We start from the raw sequence: 15,464 nt of genomic DNA on the forward strand, positions 1-15,464 counted from the left end.
AATCCCATAAAGAGTATTTCTCTATGCAGGAGCTGTTGAGAACTGCTCTGTTTTGGGCATTTTTGCATCCATTTGGATACAGTACTTAGTTTGGTCCATTTAAATACTTACTTCTCCCTGCCTTAGCTGCCAAAACCCAAAAGAATTTCATTAGTCTGGGTTTCAATTGAGAGTTTTAGTGTCCCATGATGGTATAAATATTGTTTCAGAGGCTTTTCCACCCTGCCAAGAATAAAATATGGGGGAAACACTGCATGCTTGTATTTCTTTTGGCATGAAAATGGTAAAAATTTAAGATATTGGCTATTGGCTTTTGATACAGAAATATCTATCAGCATCGATTGAAGCCATATCAGTTGAAGCCTAATCATATCAGAACATGATATAAGGCATAATGACTATGCTGCTATGACTATGTGATGAGACTTGTGAGCTGTAGGGCTTGTGTTTTTTCCTGGGTAATTTAACTAAAGATATCGATTGGGAGATAAAGGGTCATTTTTTCTGATGGAATTGTAATGCAGCCTAATCGTACCACACTTTATAAAACTCTCTTGTGCCTCCGCTCCTCTACAATACACTTTTAAACGAGTGTCACCCTGCTTGTTGTTGTTGCGGTGGGAGAGTGCTGCTGCTGCGTTGCGCGGAGCTCAGGCTGCTGGCGTGGCACACTGTTATGGAAACAACAATGGTGGAGCCTGTGTGGCGAGGAGCGCTCACCCCCTGGCACCAAGCACGGCGCGGAGCTCACCCAGGCTTTTCAGCTGCCCCGGCCAGGCTTTCCAATAAACTGCTCCCATTCTCTCTCCCTCTCCCTCTCTTTCCAATTCTCTCCCTCGCCTTTTCTGCATCTCCCCCCCCACCACACTCAAGCTTTATTTTCTCCCTCTCCAGTTTTCTTCTTCTCTCCGTCTCTCTCCCACTCTGTGCCCTGTGTATCTCTATCCATGCCCGCCTGTTTATTTCTCTCTCTAACTCTTCACTCTCTCTCCTCCTCTCAATTTCATCCTTTCTTTGGCCCCACAAAGGCGGCCATTCACCCGTGGCACTTAAAGGCGAACAAAACGTCCTCAGAAAATGCAAAGCGCGCTCAGAAAATGCCATTGCAGTTGGGATTTCTCGCTTCAAAATGCGCTCCCGTTCTCCGCGCCAGAGTCACTTTGTGTTCCCGGTCCACTGAGGGGGTCACTGTTTTCCATCGCCCCTGTGTGGGAGAGGGGTTAGAGGGGGGGGGTTGGATGGAGGGATGGAGGAGTGGAGGGGGAACTGCTGGACCGGTGCCCAGTTGGAAGGAACAGAGAACGGAGGTGGAGAGCTAAAACCGCTCTGACAGGGCATCTCTATGGTGCTGCTAGGTGCACCACCGACCAAAACATGCACAGTCATACCTGCTTAGGATTCATGACGTCCGCTTGACCCGTTGGTGGCGCCTTTGAATATCTTTACTGTTGTTGTTGCTCTTGCCTCTTAAAGGTAAGGTCAGAAATATTTGATGTATCCGAAAGCTTTTGTGCCCCAATCAGCAGAGAGGCCTTGCACATCCCCAACCAAAGATAAAGATAAGATGAAACTTTAATGATCCACATCCTCATCCGCCTTTGCGGCAGCATAAGAATCGAACCAATGACAATTAAGGCACTAGAACATATTAAGTAGACATGAATTAAATAGTATGTATAGTATTAAGTAGTATGAATGAAAGTATGAAAAAAGTATAGATGACAGCAATAAGAGGGTGTACAAAATAGCAGCAGTAGAGAGCAAAAATTGACGATTCATAAAAATATCACTATATATGCAATTTATAACAAATGAGAGGAATATCAGAATACACTGAGAAATCTGATTCAACTGATGGTCAGTGGTTTCTCTGACTAATTGAATAGTTTGAATTGAATAGATTTAATTGACAAATCTGCAAACTTAGCAGTTAGAACAACCATCCAATAAGTGAAAGGTCATTGGTACGAGCCCCAGAACAGCTAATGTGTCCATCAACAACTATGTGTCCTTGAGCAAGACACTTAACCCCCTACCTGCTGACTCATTGTAAGTTACTAAGTAAAATACATTGCTTCTCCGACATGCTTATGCCCCTGCAAACATGTAATCATGCAAATTGACCTTTTTAAATCCAGCTTCTATTAAGAACACCATTCAAATTTCTGATGCCAATAACTGAGAGACATGCCAAACAGATTTCAGTGCATAACATAACTACACACTGTATGTTTAAACTAAAGTCGACCAACTGACTGAAAAAGTTACTACAACTGAATGATTGACTTAGAAGGGGCAGCCCCATTCTTTCAGTACCCTTCTGATATCACCCTGACGTCAGTGTGTGTTTTCTTGTTGATGTGAATGGGCTGACGTGGCTTGCTGCAGCTGACAGCCGCTGTATTGTTGTGCCCCCCCCCAAGTCACTGACAGAGCCCCCCCCCCCCAAGTCACTGACAGAGCCCCCCCCCCCCCCCCCCCAATCACTGACAGAGCCGTGGCTTGTGCCTGGCTAGTCTCGTCCTCTCCGCATCAGATAGCAGAGCCTCGAAGCGCTTCATCTCTTTCTTGTCCTGCCTACTTCCTCCTTCCATACAGTAGTGCCTGTAGCGTCCATATATGGTAATGCCTCCAAGAAGCAATCTGTCTGTGATTCACTTTTCTTTTCCTCTTCTCTCTCTCTCTCTGCCGGTCTCTCTCTCTCTCTCTCTCTCTCTCTCTCTCTCTCTCTCTCTCGCTCTAACACGCACGTTTAAAGTGAACTCTTGTAAATGAACGGAAAACTTGTTGACCTCCTCGACCCTTTCCAAATACTGTGCAGCCACGGAAGCAGAAGAGATGATGGCTGAACAGCAGCCTCCATTTAGCAACAACTGTAGTGTACGCTTGCATGGGCCTTTATGTTGGACTGAAGTCTTTCTGGTGCCACATTTTGTTTAACTGGATAGAAAGTCTACCTGCAATTTACAGATTGTAAAACTTCTCCATCTCTAAATGTCAAAATTCTGGCGGTTTTGGGCAACGCTCAAGCCAAACCTATCCACAAAGCAATGAAAAGTAAACTCATGTGAACCTGAGTGACTTGGATTCTCCGAAATGTCACAGCTCCCTTTTGTGCCTGCTCTCTTTCCAAAGCTGCTTAGATAGGCCTCTATCCTACTAGTCTGGTTTTGTCTCCCAGCTGGCTTCATTGTGTGTCAGAATGCGTTCACACAATCCGTCAGGTTAACCGATGGCGTAACAAACTCTCTCTGGTGTGGTTCACCATGCAAGACAATGGTGGGTTGGGCAGTATTCAAGATCCTCCCAAACATTTTGAGAATTTATTTGCATAGCGCCAGGCAACTGGGCTTTACTTCTAGGGAACGTTGGCTCTAGTTATACCTAGAAAGATCAACAAAGGTTAGTGAGCAGTGTTGGGCGTTAACGCAAATTCGGTGAGGTACTTTTATAAGCCCACTTGGGTTTGAAAGCCCACTTGGATTTGAAACCTCTTCTTTGTTTAAAAGCTAAAACTTTTTAAACAAGTTATAAGTAATATTTGTAACAAGCCCACTTGTGAGTAAGCAAGGGCTACAGGTGATTCTGCGGGGTAGTTTAGCTGCAGCAGGCTGCTTTTGATCCTTGTGTATCCCAGGCTGTAACAAAGCCCTGTACAAGCAGCACTACGGAGGCTTTAAGCGTCTGTGAACCGCCTGGAATGCAGAGACTCCTATGGGAGCGGTGCGAGGCAGGGCTTCTCCTCTGACGTCAACACGGTTCACCGGCAAAGGCGGAGGAGGACGATAACCCAGGACTCCAGCCGCAAGAATGCAACCTAAAGCAAAATAGATGAAGGGAAAGGGGGGGGAAGGAAGAGGTGGAGGAGGAGGAACAGGAGGACGAGGAGGGAGAGAGAGATAAAGAGAGAGAATGGAGAGCTGCAGTGCAGTGTGATCTGATTTGGCAGGAGGGGAGATGAGCTAGAGAAAGGACATGGCGTTCAGTTTGAAGGGGGTCAGATTGTGACCCCACCCCCCAATTCAAGAACTTATGGAGACACACACACACACACACACACACACACACACACACAGCAGACCAGATCACTGCCAAATTAGGAGTGATGAATTGGAACGCGGAGAGGTTTCCCCAGGAAAGGCTCTAGTTGAGATCTGCACCAGTCTTGCATAAGAACCAGCTGGGAAGCCACCAGTGAAACCTTTGTTTCCCCCTCCAATTCAAATGAGGCCGACATGAAGTGAGGCTTGACAGCTGTTTCATGCGGGGATCTGGCTCATTCACACTCGCTGCCAGTAAGCAAGTAGTGACATTCGCTGATAAACACTGTGTCTGTTTGGATTGTCTTTGCGAGTGTGTGTGGGTCTTTTAGTTTGGATGTAGCCTACATGTGTTTGAGTATTTGATTAAGTAGGTAGGCCAACACAAGTACCGATCCAAGTACTACTTAAGTTACAGTCATACATGCTGCCTAGTGTTTTATAGATCAGTTGACCATTGTATAATAATTGTAGAACAATTCTCCAGCCATTTTTCCTCCCGCCGGAAAAGTTTTACATTGCGCCAAACCGCATGACATTAAAGTATCGATATCGGGAAGTTTCACTTCCCCAGTCAACAAGTACTTCGGAGCTGGATCATCGCCAATCCTTGTACTACAGATGCTATCAGTGCACTTCTAGTTCTCCCTGCCTCTGTGTGTGTGTGTGTGTGTGTGTGCCTGGCTCTTGGCGGAAGGGTTTCCTCCGACGCTGTCAGAGGCGATGCATGTTAGTATGCGGGGCGTGGGTTGGCGGAGGTGCCACTTTGTCTGCAAATCAGCTCCTTTCCCCCTGAGATACAGCAGCAGCGCTCATCAACACCTTTCAGGGTGGAAATTGGTCCTGCTGGGTTGCCATGGTGATCAGATGTGGTACCGCCTCTCTCTCTCTCTCCCTCTCTCTCTCTTTGTCGGCATCTCTCGCCCGCTCTCACCTTCTTCACCGGGGGAAGCTGCAGTGCAGTGATGACAGAAGAAAGGATGCTGGGATACCTCCCCGTAAGCCTACAGTGGTACGATCCTAAGTCAAGGTCACTGGAGCACTGTGTGTGTGTGTGTGTGTGTGTGTGCGCGCGTGCATGTTTGTGTGTGTGTGTGTGTGAGAAATGGAGGTGTGTGTGTGTTCCTGGCTTGCACACCTGTCTCTGGCCATTTAACTGACCCATATGGTGAAAGGGGATCCTCCCAGAGTTGGGAGGACTTGCAGTGCTGGTTGCAGTCGCTAAGGTGTGTGTGTGTGTGTGTGTGTGTGTGTTTTGTCCTATATCAGGCCTCCCTCCCTGTCAGCTGAGCCAACACAGACCTGCAAACGCGTCACCGCCGAGCTCAAAGGGAGGGGTGTGAAATCACACGCACACGAGTGGACACACACCTTCAGACAAACACACACCCTCTTGCTTGTGTTTTGTGCTCACTGAAGAGTGTGTTGTGTGCAAAGGCCTATAATGGCTTTTAGATGATGGATAAACCCCGATAGTACATGGTTTGCTATTTGGGAACATTTAAGGCAAAAAATCCCTTCTGTTTTCATCTTGTGTGTTGTGTGTTGGCGTCTAATATAATCATCTTTTGCATCATTGGTGATCTAGAAAGTGAAGCTTGTTCTACTGTTGCACTCACTGCAAGTCGCTCTGGATAACAGCATCAGCTAAATCCCCAAAATGTAATTGTTGGACTTCACCAAACGCTGCTCATGTTTTGGCCCGGACCGCTGTTTATGTGTTATTTTTCTACCTGTGAAATCCTGCCTCTGGACGGTCTAAATATAGCCCTAGTCTCGTCGTTCAGGTGGAGTGTGCGTGATAGCAGGTTGTGTTTGGCTAGGGGGGGGGGGGGGAGGGGGGAGCGAGTGTTTATCGTCCTCGCTTAAGGTCTCCAGGCAGAAATAGCAGGGTCACGTTGCACATGTGTACACACACACACCGCCGTGCGCACTGTTGTCCTTTAAATGTAAAATACCTTCAGAGCTGCGAGGCACCTGCAGGCGTCTGATCTGCATTCTCCCTTACTTACAGAGGAGGAAGAGCTGTTTAGAATAGAAAAGTAGCTTAGAAAAGCATCTTGAAAAGGAAGCAAGTTGATATAAAGTGCAACATTTTTTTTTAAAATTCAAACACAAAGGCTTCCTCTTGCTGTTTTGTGTTTAGCTGTAGGACCTCCCCCGACCACATGCAGCACATCCAAATTGATTTGACCCGATTATTTGATTTACCTATTAAGTGGCTTTTAACGCCTGCTAGTATTTCCATGATGCTACTGCGGTGTCATCTGACAGTCTTAGTCAGCTCTGGCCCAGTTTCTGCGGCTCACCAAGGAGGAAGAAGAGAGGACAGGTCTCTGACGTCGCTGTTGGGCTGAGCTGAGTGGGAACAATAATGGAAACGCTGCAGGGAAAAGCACTTAAACTTTGAAGCAACTACATTTCAGTTACACAGGGGGTGTACGAAGTTGAATGCCAATTAGCAGTATGTGTCGGCTTTAAAAGAAGTCTGACAATCGCCACTTTTACATGTGAGTTTTTAAAGTGACATGAGACAACCAATAGATTTCTAAAGAGGCCAAATAGTCTCTTCCTGAACAGCAGGAGCATCATTTACAAAAACTTTAATTATTTGATGTGGCAAGAGGAAGAGTTAGGAAAATCATGACAACCTATCTAAATGTACAAGTCATTTTTGTTTTAGCTAAAAATCATATTCGTGATCATATTGTTAACTTTTGGGTTACCTCATCTCAATTATATAAACTCATTACTTTCAGTTACTTTTGCATTACTTTGCTTACAACGTAATAAATATGAAGTTTAAGTCACAATGTGTTCCATTTTGCACACTATACTTTGAGTAGCGTTATTGTCATCTGTACTCATACTTGTCCATCAAGTTATATAACCCGTCTAAAAATGTCCCTTGACCTTTCAAATAATTATGTTCATGAGCAAAACAAGTAAACCTCATTTTATTTTAAGTGTCTAATGTGATTGCATTGATGACTTTTCATTACCAATGTTATGTAATGTTATTGTTGCTATCATTTCATTACATGTATTATACCGCACCCCAACTCTGGTCACATGACAGCAGTGACCCCTCCACACACACACACACACACACACACACACACACACACACACACACTTTTCCTCTCAGTTACACAACAGGAAGTTTCTCCCAAAAACTCCCAACATCAACATCAACAACGCCCACGCAGGCTATTTCCAGCCTCCGTTGACTAAACCTTGCCTGCCCGTATTTAGTTTGAAGTTCATTTCTCGGAGGCCGTGACGATAAACACAGTTAGATCCCGAGGAAATATTAAAAGCTGCGTGGAACGGGGAGGCGAGGGATACTCTCTCTGGAAAAGGTTACGCCTGAAAGACTGAATTAGTTCGTTAAACCCCCGAATGCTACCTGTCCAAAACACACAGTACAAGGGGAAAATAAAGTGTGAACCCAAAATACCTTTTTAAACGCTCCGCATCTCAGAACGTGTCAGAGTGTAATTGGATTTTTAGGATTTGCGGCTTGTAGTTGATGTCCGCTCACTCTCTCTGTGTCCGCATCGTTCCTTCTTTTAACCTGTCCCCCTCCCCCCCACCTCAGTGCGAGGATGTCGTCCAGGGAAGATCGTCCAGATGACGGAGGCGGAGGTCCGCGGCCTCTGCATCAAGTCCCGGGAGATCTTCCTCAGCCAGCCAATCCTCCTGGAGCTGGAGGCTCCGCTCAAAATCTGTGGTCAGTACCGCCATCCGTCACACCTGCAAACCCTAGTGGATAAATGATACACATTCAAAAGTACAGAATGTCTTATTTTGCTTCTCATCTCTCTCCCATCCCTCCCCAATCATCTTCCTTTTCTCCATCCCTGTCTATCCCTCCCTCCCTCCCTCCCTCCCTCTCCCTCCCTCCCTCCCTCTCCCTCCTCCAGGTGATATCCACGGCCAGTACACAGACCTGCTCAGGCTGTTTGAGTACGGCGGCTTCCCCCCGGAGGCCAATTACCTGTTCCTGGGCGACTACGTGGACCGAGGGAAGCAGTCCCTGGAGACCATCTGCCTGCTGCTGGCCTACAAGATCAAATACCCCGAGAACTTCTTCCTGCTCCGGGGCAACCACGAGTGTGCCTCCATCAACCGCATCTACGGCTTCTATGACGAGTGTGAGCGCCCACCTCACACACACACACACAGATATGGATGTAGATGATTGCTTGCAAAACATGCATTATAATCCTTGCGTATGATAACACACAAATCTAGTATGACTTGGTCACCATTCTGTCATTAGCAACACAGTTGCTGCAGTTGGAAATATTCACACCCAAGAGGTTTTCATTCATACAATCTGTAGTATAGCATATTTCATGCAATCATAATGAATATAATACATTCATAATGTGCATATGTGCCCAAGATGACTTATAATGCTGTATGAGCAAGTACCCAAAAGCTCATTACAGCTGCATATAGTATGTGATGCTGATGGGTTTTATGCATGCTACATTTTGTATGATGAATATTGCATATTCTAACATAGCATTTTTAATTGTGATGTATTTTGCCTGCTCCCCAGCAATGCACCACTGCATTTAAGGATGTGCAATATAGCAAAGGCCCTTTCCAGCCTGAAGAAATGCCTGTTAATAAATGTTACACAATAGAAAGAAGACTGCACATCTTTTTAGGTTTGTTCTGTGTTACCACAAGCGTCTCAAGCGTTTTCTCTAATCCCACTATCTCAAGACTCTATATTTGAGCGTCGGGTACATTCACAGTTCAAGACGACAGCGGTTGTTTTCTTTCTGGTGAATTATTACATTCAGCTGCAAGTGCGTGGGCTAGGAATAACTTTTTTAAAAAACGGCCTTATACGGTTCTTTGCCTGAAGGCTTCACTTCTAAAATGCCGTCGTGTTCCCTCTGCAGGTAAACGCAGATTCAACATCAAGCTGTGGAAGACATTCACCGACTGCTTCAACTGCCTGCCCATCGCCGCCATAGTGGACGAGAAGATCTTCTGCTGTCATGGAGGTAAAAAAAACCTCTCAATTATAGCTGTCTGTCTAACTTAAAGAACACATCTCTCCGACTTTAGGCTTGTGTTTTCCTGTCATCGCTAGTGTAGCCGGAGGCGAGACGCGGTCTGGTATTCGAAAGATAAAGCTCACGAACCGTACAGTCTGCTTTTCTGTTGCTGTTGTGGCATCCGCTAATCCGACGCGAAGGAAATGGGTCAGGGCAAGTTTCCCGCTGCGCTGATATCACGGGTGAAGGTTAATACCTGGACAAGCGCGGGGGGGAAATTGAACTGGAAGAGATTTATGAATTTATGAACGTGTCGTGTGTCCTGCAGGTCTCTCACCTGACCTGCAGTCCATGGAGCAGATCAGACGCATCATGAGACCCACAGACGTGCCCGACACAGGTAGGGCAGCACACACACACACACACACACACACACACACACACGTTTTCATGTCACAGACCCCAAGTTAGATACAGACTTTGTCTCACAGACCCCCATAGAGGAAGATTATCGTTGGTGTTGACTTAGGGTCCGATGACACCGCCTAATTCCAGGGCTTGTAAAGAAAAGTCACATGACTCACAAGTAGCTGTTTATTGGACAGAGTTTTGGTAAGTTGTCATTTTGGTGGTGGGGGGAGTCAAAACAAATCTGATTCCAGTCCCTGTAACTTAAGCTAAGCATGATGGACTTGTCTGCGCTCTTTGGTGTAATTGACCTTCTCTGGGGTTCATACCAGGTAAGAACACATGAAGAAATAAGCTGAATATGAGCATCAGTCCAGACTGCGGTTTGCCCCCGCTTCATGTTGTTATGCTAGGGAGCATGAGGCACTGTAGGCTATGGGTGCGGTTATTTGCTGCCACCTGAATTCATATGGCACCTGGCCAAAACGAACCAAACTACAGGAGTAAACAGTCCACAGTTCACATGAACCGCTCCAAACCCCTGCAGTCTACCCTGCATGTGGTGAGAGTGAGACCCATGAATAGAATAGTCATCCTTCTGCATTCTCCAATTGAGATAATTGCCAGTGAATTGAATAATAGTGAAATGAAACTATTGCTCATGTTGGTGCGCCACCAGAGCAAGGGAATTACCACCACCGCTAGAGAAAATGTGACATTAAAATGAACATTCTAATTTAGTCTTACTATCATCTAAAATAAGTATAGTCCAAATGTTTTAGAAGTAATGATTTTGTTATGATTAAAACCTAACTGAAACAACACCTGAGAGTTTTGTCTCTGCTTACTGTCCAGTAGGGAGTAGTATTTCCTTAGGCAAATAACACAAAACGTTACATTGAGAAAAATGAAAAAAAAAGTCATTTTTCAGGTCAGTATTTACCAAAAATCAATATCATCACACATAAGATGTTGTCACATAGAGGTCCCCTAAGAAATCAAGTACATTTAAAGTCATAGAAAACCCACTGGAATCAAGCCACATCAAGTCCTAGGTTTTGACCAAGGCTCGGTCCCTCTTCATTAAACCTGGTAGAACTTATTGCCCTTATAAGGCCGGCAGCATCAGGCCATGGCAGCCCTCTGCTCTCAGATCCTGTTATGGTCTTTCTGTGAGTCTCCGTGTCTGGATGTGAAGAATGTATGTGTGTATATAGGGCAGCCGTGGAGTTTAATTCTGTGGCACTTTATACACCGCAGCCCTCTCTTGTCACAGAACAGAATACGCCGTAAAGGTGACTTACACACTGGACTCACACCAGAACAGAGAGAAAGGGGGGATTATTTTATGCTGTGACCCAGATTGGAGTGTTTCATCGCAGGTCAAACATGGAGATAAATCACGTTTTGATTCCCCTGTGTGAATGCAGCAGTTAAGTCCTCTCCGGACAGCATTAAGGCATTAGGTAACGATTATCTGAGCGTTTCCATTAAATTGATCTCCTCAGGAACAACCATGTTAGGAATTTTCCCCAGCTGCTGCAGTAAAAATGCCAAATCATCTATTGTTTGAAGAAATTTCTGGGGTCTTTGATTGTATGCACATCATGGTGACTAATAGCAATTTTGAATCAAATAAATGATTATTTTTGAATGTTTCTTCACTCATATTGGTTTGCGGAAGCGAAGTATAAGGTTACATTAGGTTACAAAGCACTTTATGAAGGAGTTGGTAGCAAAGCAAAGTAAAAAACATAAAAGCAAGGCAAGGAATATAAAAGTAAACCATAAAAGGTTGAAGACAATAAAAGATCATTACATAAAAGCAAGTCTATAAAAGTCAGTAGTGATTTATTAGATGCTACAGATTTGGCGGCAACCTAAACTCCTCAGGCATGTCAGTCCAAATTCTAAGACCCAATCTATAATCTATATATCTGTAATGTAATACAATCTAGACTTTGGAACAGCCATCCAGAGGTGATGTATCTTGAGGTTTACCTGTGTGTGTGTGTGTGTGTGTGTATGTGTGTGTTTTTCCTCCAGGCCTGCTGTGCGACCTGCTGTGGTCGGACCCAGACAAGGACGTTCAGGGCTGGGGAGAGAACGACCGCGGCGTCTCCTTCACCTTCGGAGCCGACGTGGTCAGCAAGTTCCTCAACCGCCACGACCTGGACCTCATCTGCAGAGCCCACCAGGTAGGACACACACACACACACACACACACACACACACACACACTGACTTCATCCCTGCAATTGCTTTCTCGTAATTGTATTATATTTTTGGGTACCTCTGTTCGCTAAAGTAGAGTTAAACTACTCAAAATGAGCCAAAAAAGACAGACAGAACTCATAAAAAAGAAAAAAGTCACTTACCTTTGCTCTTATTCTATTTCTTTTTCCCAGCAATTCGCGCTTAAATGATCCTTCTATGGTCACAGGAAAGTTATAATATGACCTTTGACCTCCTGCTTTTCAGTTGCTTGTACCAGATAAGAGCATCAGCTAAATACCTAAAATGTGTAATGTAAAGGCAAACATTCATAGATCAGTTTTGGTTGTAGCACAGCCATAGACATTGCCTGAAGGTATTGAAAGGTAACATAGTTTGATACAGTGCATAAACAGTAAAAAAGTAAATATTAAGGCGATTCAGAGCCACTGTTGATGCAAAAGCGCCACTTCAGCGCTGCATGGTGTAACGTTGCTGTGTCTCTGGCGCCCCCAGGTGGTAGAAGATGGTTATGAGTTCTTTGCCAAGCGGCAGCTGGTGACTCTGTTCTCAGCTCCCAACTACTGCGGAGAGTTCGACAACGCCGGCGGCATGATGAGCGTGGACGAAACCCTGATGTGCTCCTTCCAGGTACGACCAAGGACAGGGTTATTACACCAGAGTGGCGGACGCACCTGTGCTGCGTTCAGGGTCACATGGGAATAACCGTTACTACGACTTGACGGTTTCAAAGCACCGCCTTGGAAATGTTCCCGCGTTCAAACTCCTACAAAATGCCATGATTTAAACACTCTGCAGACTTTCTCCCAATAATTATACTATTCACACTTAACACACATGCACTCCAGCAACTAGTTGTGTCCTTCCATGGTATATTAAGGGTTATGATCACAAAATGACTTGATGGAAATCCTTCATTTTTTTGGTTGTATTTGAAATTAACATGTCATTGCAGTATTTTCTAGTAGTATTTACCACCTGAAAGCTGAGGTGAACAGCATTTTCTAGAAGAAAGCTTGTATTTACAGTCTTTACCATATGACCTGAATGCACCATCGGTATTACACCAACGAGGAACAGTTTAACTTTACTATTGGTGAATTCACTAGAAATGATCCCAATTAGAGGATGGATAATGACTTTTCGAATCATAGGCTTCACTCTCACCACTATCATCTCTACATATAGAGTGTAAACAGTTTTGAAGTTCAATACTAATTCAAAAACAAATATCTTCCCATATAGGGGGTCAAAATCGGGACAAAACAATTGAGAAACCTTGCATTAGTCTCTAATGTATTATAATACTACAAACTGATCCTGTTTCTGTGGCCTTTGCGTAGATCCTGAAGCCGTCTGAGAAGAAAGCCAAGTACCAGTATGGAGGGATGAACTCCGGTCGGCCCGTCACCCCTCCCCGCACAGCCCAACCTCCAAAGAAACGATGAAGAAGGATGGAGGGAGGGAGAGAGACACAGAGAGAGAATGTGAGAGAGAGAGAGAGAGGAGGACGATTGTGAACGAGTGGTAGTCCCTTGTCGGCTTTTCACAACACAAAAAGAAAAAAAAGCAACACTCGGGGCAGAGGAGAAATAAGAACGTTTTGATTTAGGACACCAAACCCGTCTTTTCTTCTTTTTTTTTTCTTTTTATCTCCCTCTCCGAACTTGCTGTCATGCTGCTCTCTTCTTCCTCTGCTTTTTTTTTTTTTCTCTCCGCATCCGTGTAACCTTGAACCGTTTTAAAAAAAACAAACAAGTGTTAAAAAGAGAAATGAGAAAACAATACAAGGGTGTCATTCTGTCAGCATATCGGAGTGTATGTTGTTGTTCTTTTGTCTTTTCGTCCTTGCTTTTTTTTCTTTTCTTTTGCCTTTACAACAGAATGACAACTAGTTTAGTTCACCAGTTCCCTTCCCTCCCCCTGCCTGTACAGAGACAACAGGTATTAATGACGACTGCTGGGTTTTCAATAAATAATACGGGGAATAAACCTTTATTTGGATGCTCGGCGTGTTTTCTTCCAAGAGACGTGAGCTGAAACTGTTCCTCCAGGGAGCTCGTTAAAAAGCCAGAAATGTCACATTATTATTATTCTACAGGGCAAACAAACAGGAATGACAATAGATTGGTACCATTTGTTTGCATAAACAAAGACACAGAAACTATTCATACTGACTTAACACCAGGAACTTAGTAGGATGGCTACTGCCAGTCTTCCAGTATATGTTTTTGTATTCAAATCAGTTTCATATAAACAAGACCAACTCCCAACAACCACACAAAACACACCGGTATATAAAATAATCCATTTAATGACACTGTCCAAACTATACAGATACAATACAAACATGCATAGGCATGATTCCCTTCACTGTGACGCATGGTAGATGGTCTGGTGGTACGGAAGCGTTCCTGTAGAACTCATAGGAACGTTCACATCCAAAATGATTTTTACTGATGAATTTAAAATCAACCATAAACAAACTGCAGCAGAACTTGCTCGCTGATAACTGATAATTGTGTTTATTACCTTAGACTGTTGACATCCCTGCCATGTTTGACACACTTCTGCAGTTAGTGAGGCAAAGTGGGAAACATCAGACCCTACAAAAAATTCCACCTTCAACTTGTAATTACCACTAGGAGGCAGACATGAACTGTTTTCCCACGCAGCAGATCATATTTACAGGGAATCTGATATGACATGAGCAAAACCTCATAATTACATCTTAAGGCCAACTACGATAGAACAATAGCTGTAACTGTACCGTTACTTGTACTTGTATCTACATCTAATCACTCAAGTTGTATTGTTTACAAAAAAAGGTTTGTGAGGAATAGGAGTAGATGAAATTACCATCTTCAACAATGATTTAGTGTCTTTGACCCGCTTTCTGTATCTGCCATGGTGTACAGTCACACAACAGGCTGACAGTGTAGATTGATGAAGCCAGACCTGAGTTCCCACATCTCCAATCCTCATGCTGCATTCAGGTCATGTGGGAAAACGGTACATATGAGCTTGCAACTACAAAATACCGTTTACCTCAGCTTTCTCATGGTAAGTGCTACTTGGGAACTTGAGATTTATCAGACTTCCTGAATTGTGACGTCCACAAAAAGGTGAAGGTAATAATAGATTAATTTCAAATAAAACAAATTCATTACATAAGTCATTTTGTGATCGCAACTCTTACAACGCCATGGCAGTAGAATACTTGCAAGATTTTTTCACAAAAGCTGATCAGCAACAACCAAAGATGACAGAAAACTTCAGTCGTGACAGCTACAACTGGGCCGGAGCGCATGAACACTTCCAAGTCGTTGCTTTGAACTGTCAAGTTGCTCTGTTTTTTCTCCCACGTGACGTGAATGCAGCACAAATCCTTATGTCACATAAACATTGATCCCTCCATTAGGATTCTTTGTCCTACACGGCCCTTGGTTCAGCCATTTTGAAACAGTCTTCACTCTCTTAACACCTTTACATGATACCTCATTTGACACTCCATTCAAAAAAAATAAAAACAACACTTTGCGCAATTCTGTGAGGAAATAAGCAAGGGGGAAAACAGCAACAAAAAAAGTCAAGAACATAATTTCCATATCTACATTAGGAATAAATGTAGAACGGGTGCCAATAGAAATTCTTTACATAGATGTAAAAAAAAAAAGGAAGAAAATCTAATCCCAAATCCAAATCCCACTCAAACTGATGTAGGCTTTTCATTGCTGCATGGCACACAGGTAGCAACGTA

At 44.1% G+C, this 15,464-nt stretch overlaps 1 protein-coding gene across 1 annotated transcript in view; it reads left to right on the forward strand.

Moving 5' to 3' along the window:
• LOC139930355 (serine/threonine-protein phosphatase PP1-beta catalytic subunit) overlaps positions 1-13,702 on the forward strand; it is a 19,559-nt gene extending 5,857 nt beyond the window's left edge. The window contains exons 2-8 of the mRNA XM_071923507.2: positions 7,642-7,773; positions 7,967-8,197; positions 8,963-9,067; positions 9,390-9,461; positions 11,516-11,667; positions 12,200-12,334; positions 13,048-13,702. Of these exons, the coding sequence (XP_071779608.1) occupies positions 7,642-7,773; positions 7,967-8,197; positions 8,963-9,067; positions 9,390-9,461; positions 11,516-11,667; positions 12,200-12,334; positions 13,048-13,152 (932 nt within the window). The 3' untranslated portion in view covers positions 13,153-13,702. The remainder of the gene's footprint in view (positions 1-7,641; positions 7,774-7,966; positions 8,198-8,962; positions 9,068-9,389; positions 9,462-11,515; positions 11,668-12,199; positions 12,335-13,047) is intronic.
• Positions 13,703-15,464: the final 1,762 nt, after the last annotated feature.

The sequence above is a fragment of the Centroberyx gerrardi genome, chromosome 23 (genome assembly GCF_048128805.1).
Source record: "Centroberyx gerrardi isolate f3 chromosome 23, fCenGer3.hap1.cur.20231027, whole genome shotgun sequence".
Taxonomy (NCBI): domain Eukaryota; kingdom Metazoa; phylum Chordata; class Actinopteri; order Beryciformes; family Berycidae; genus Centroberyx; species Centroberyx gerrardi.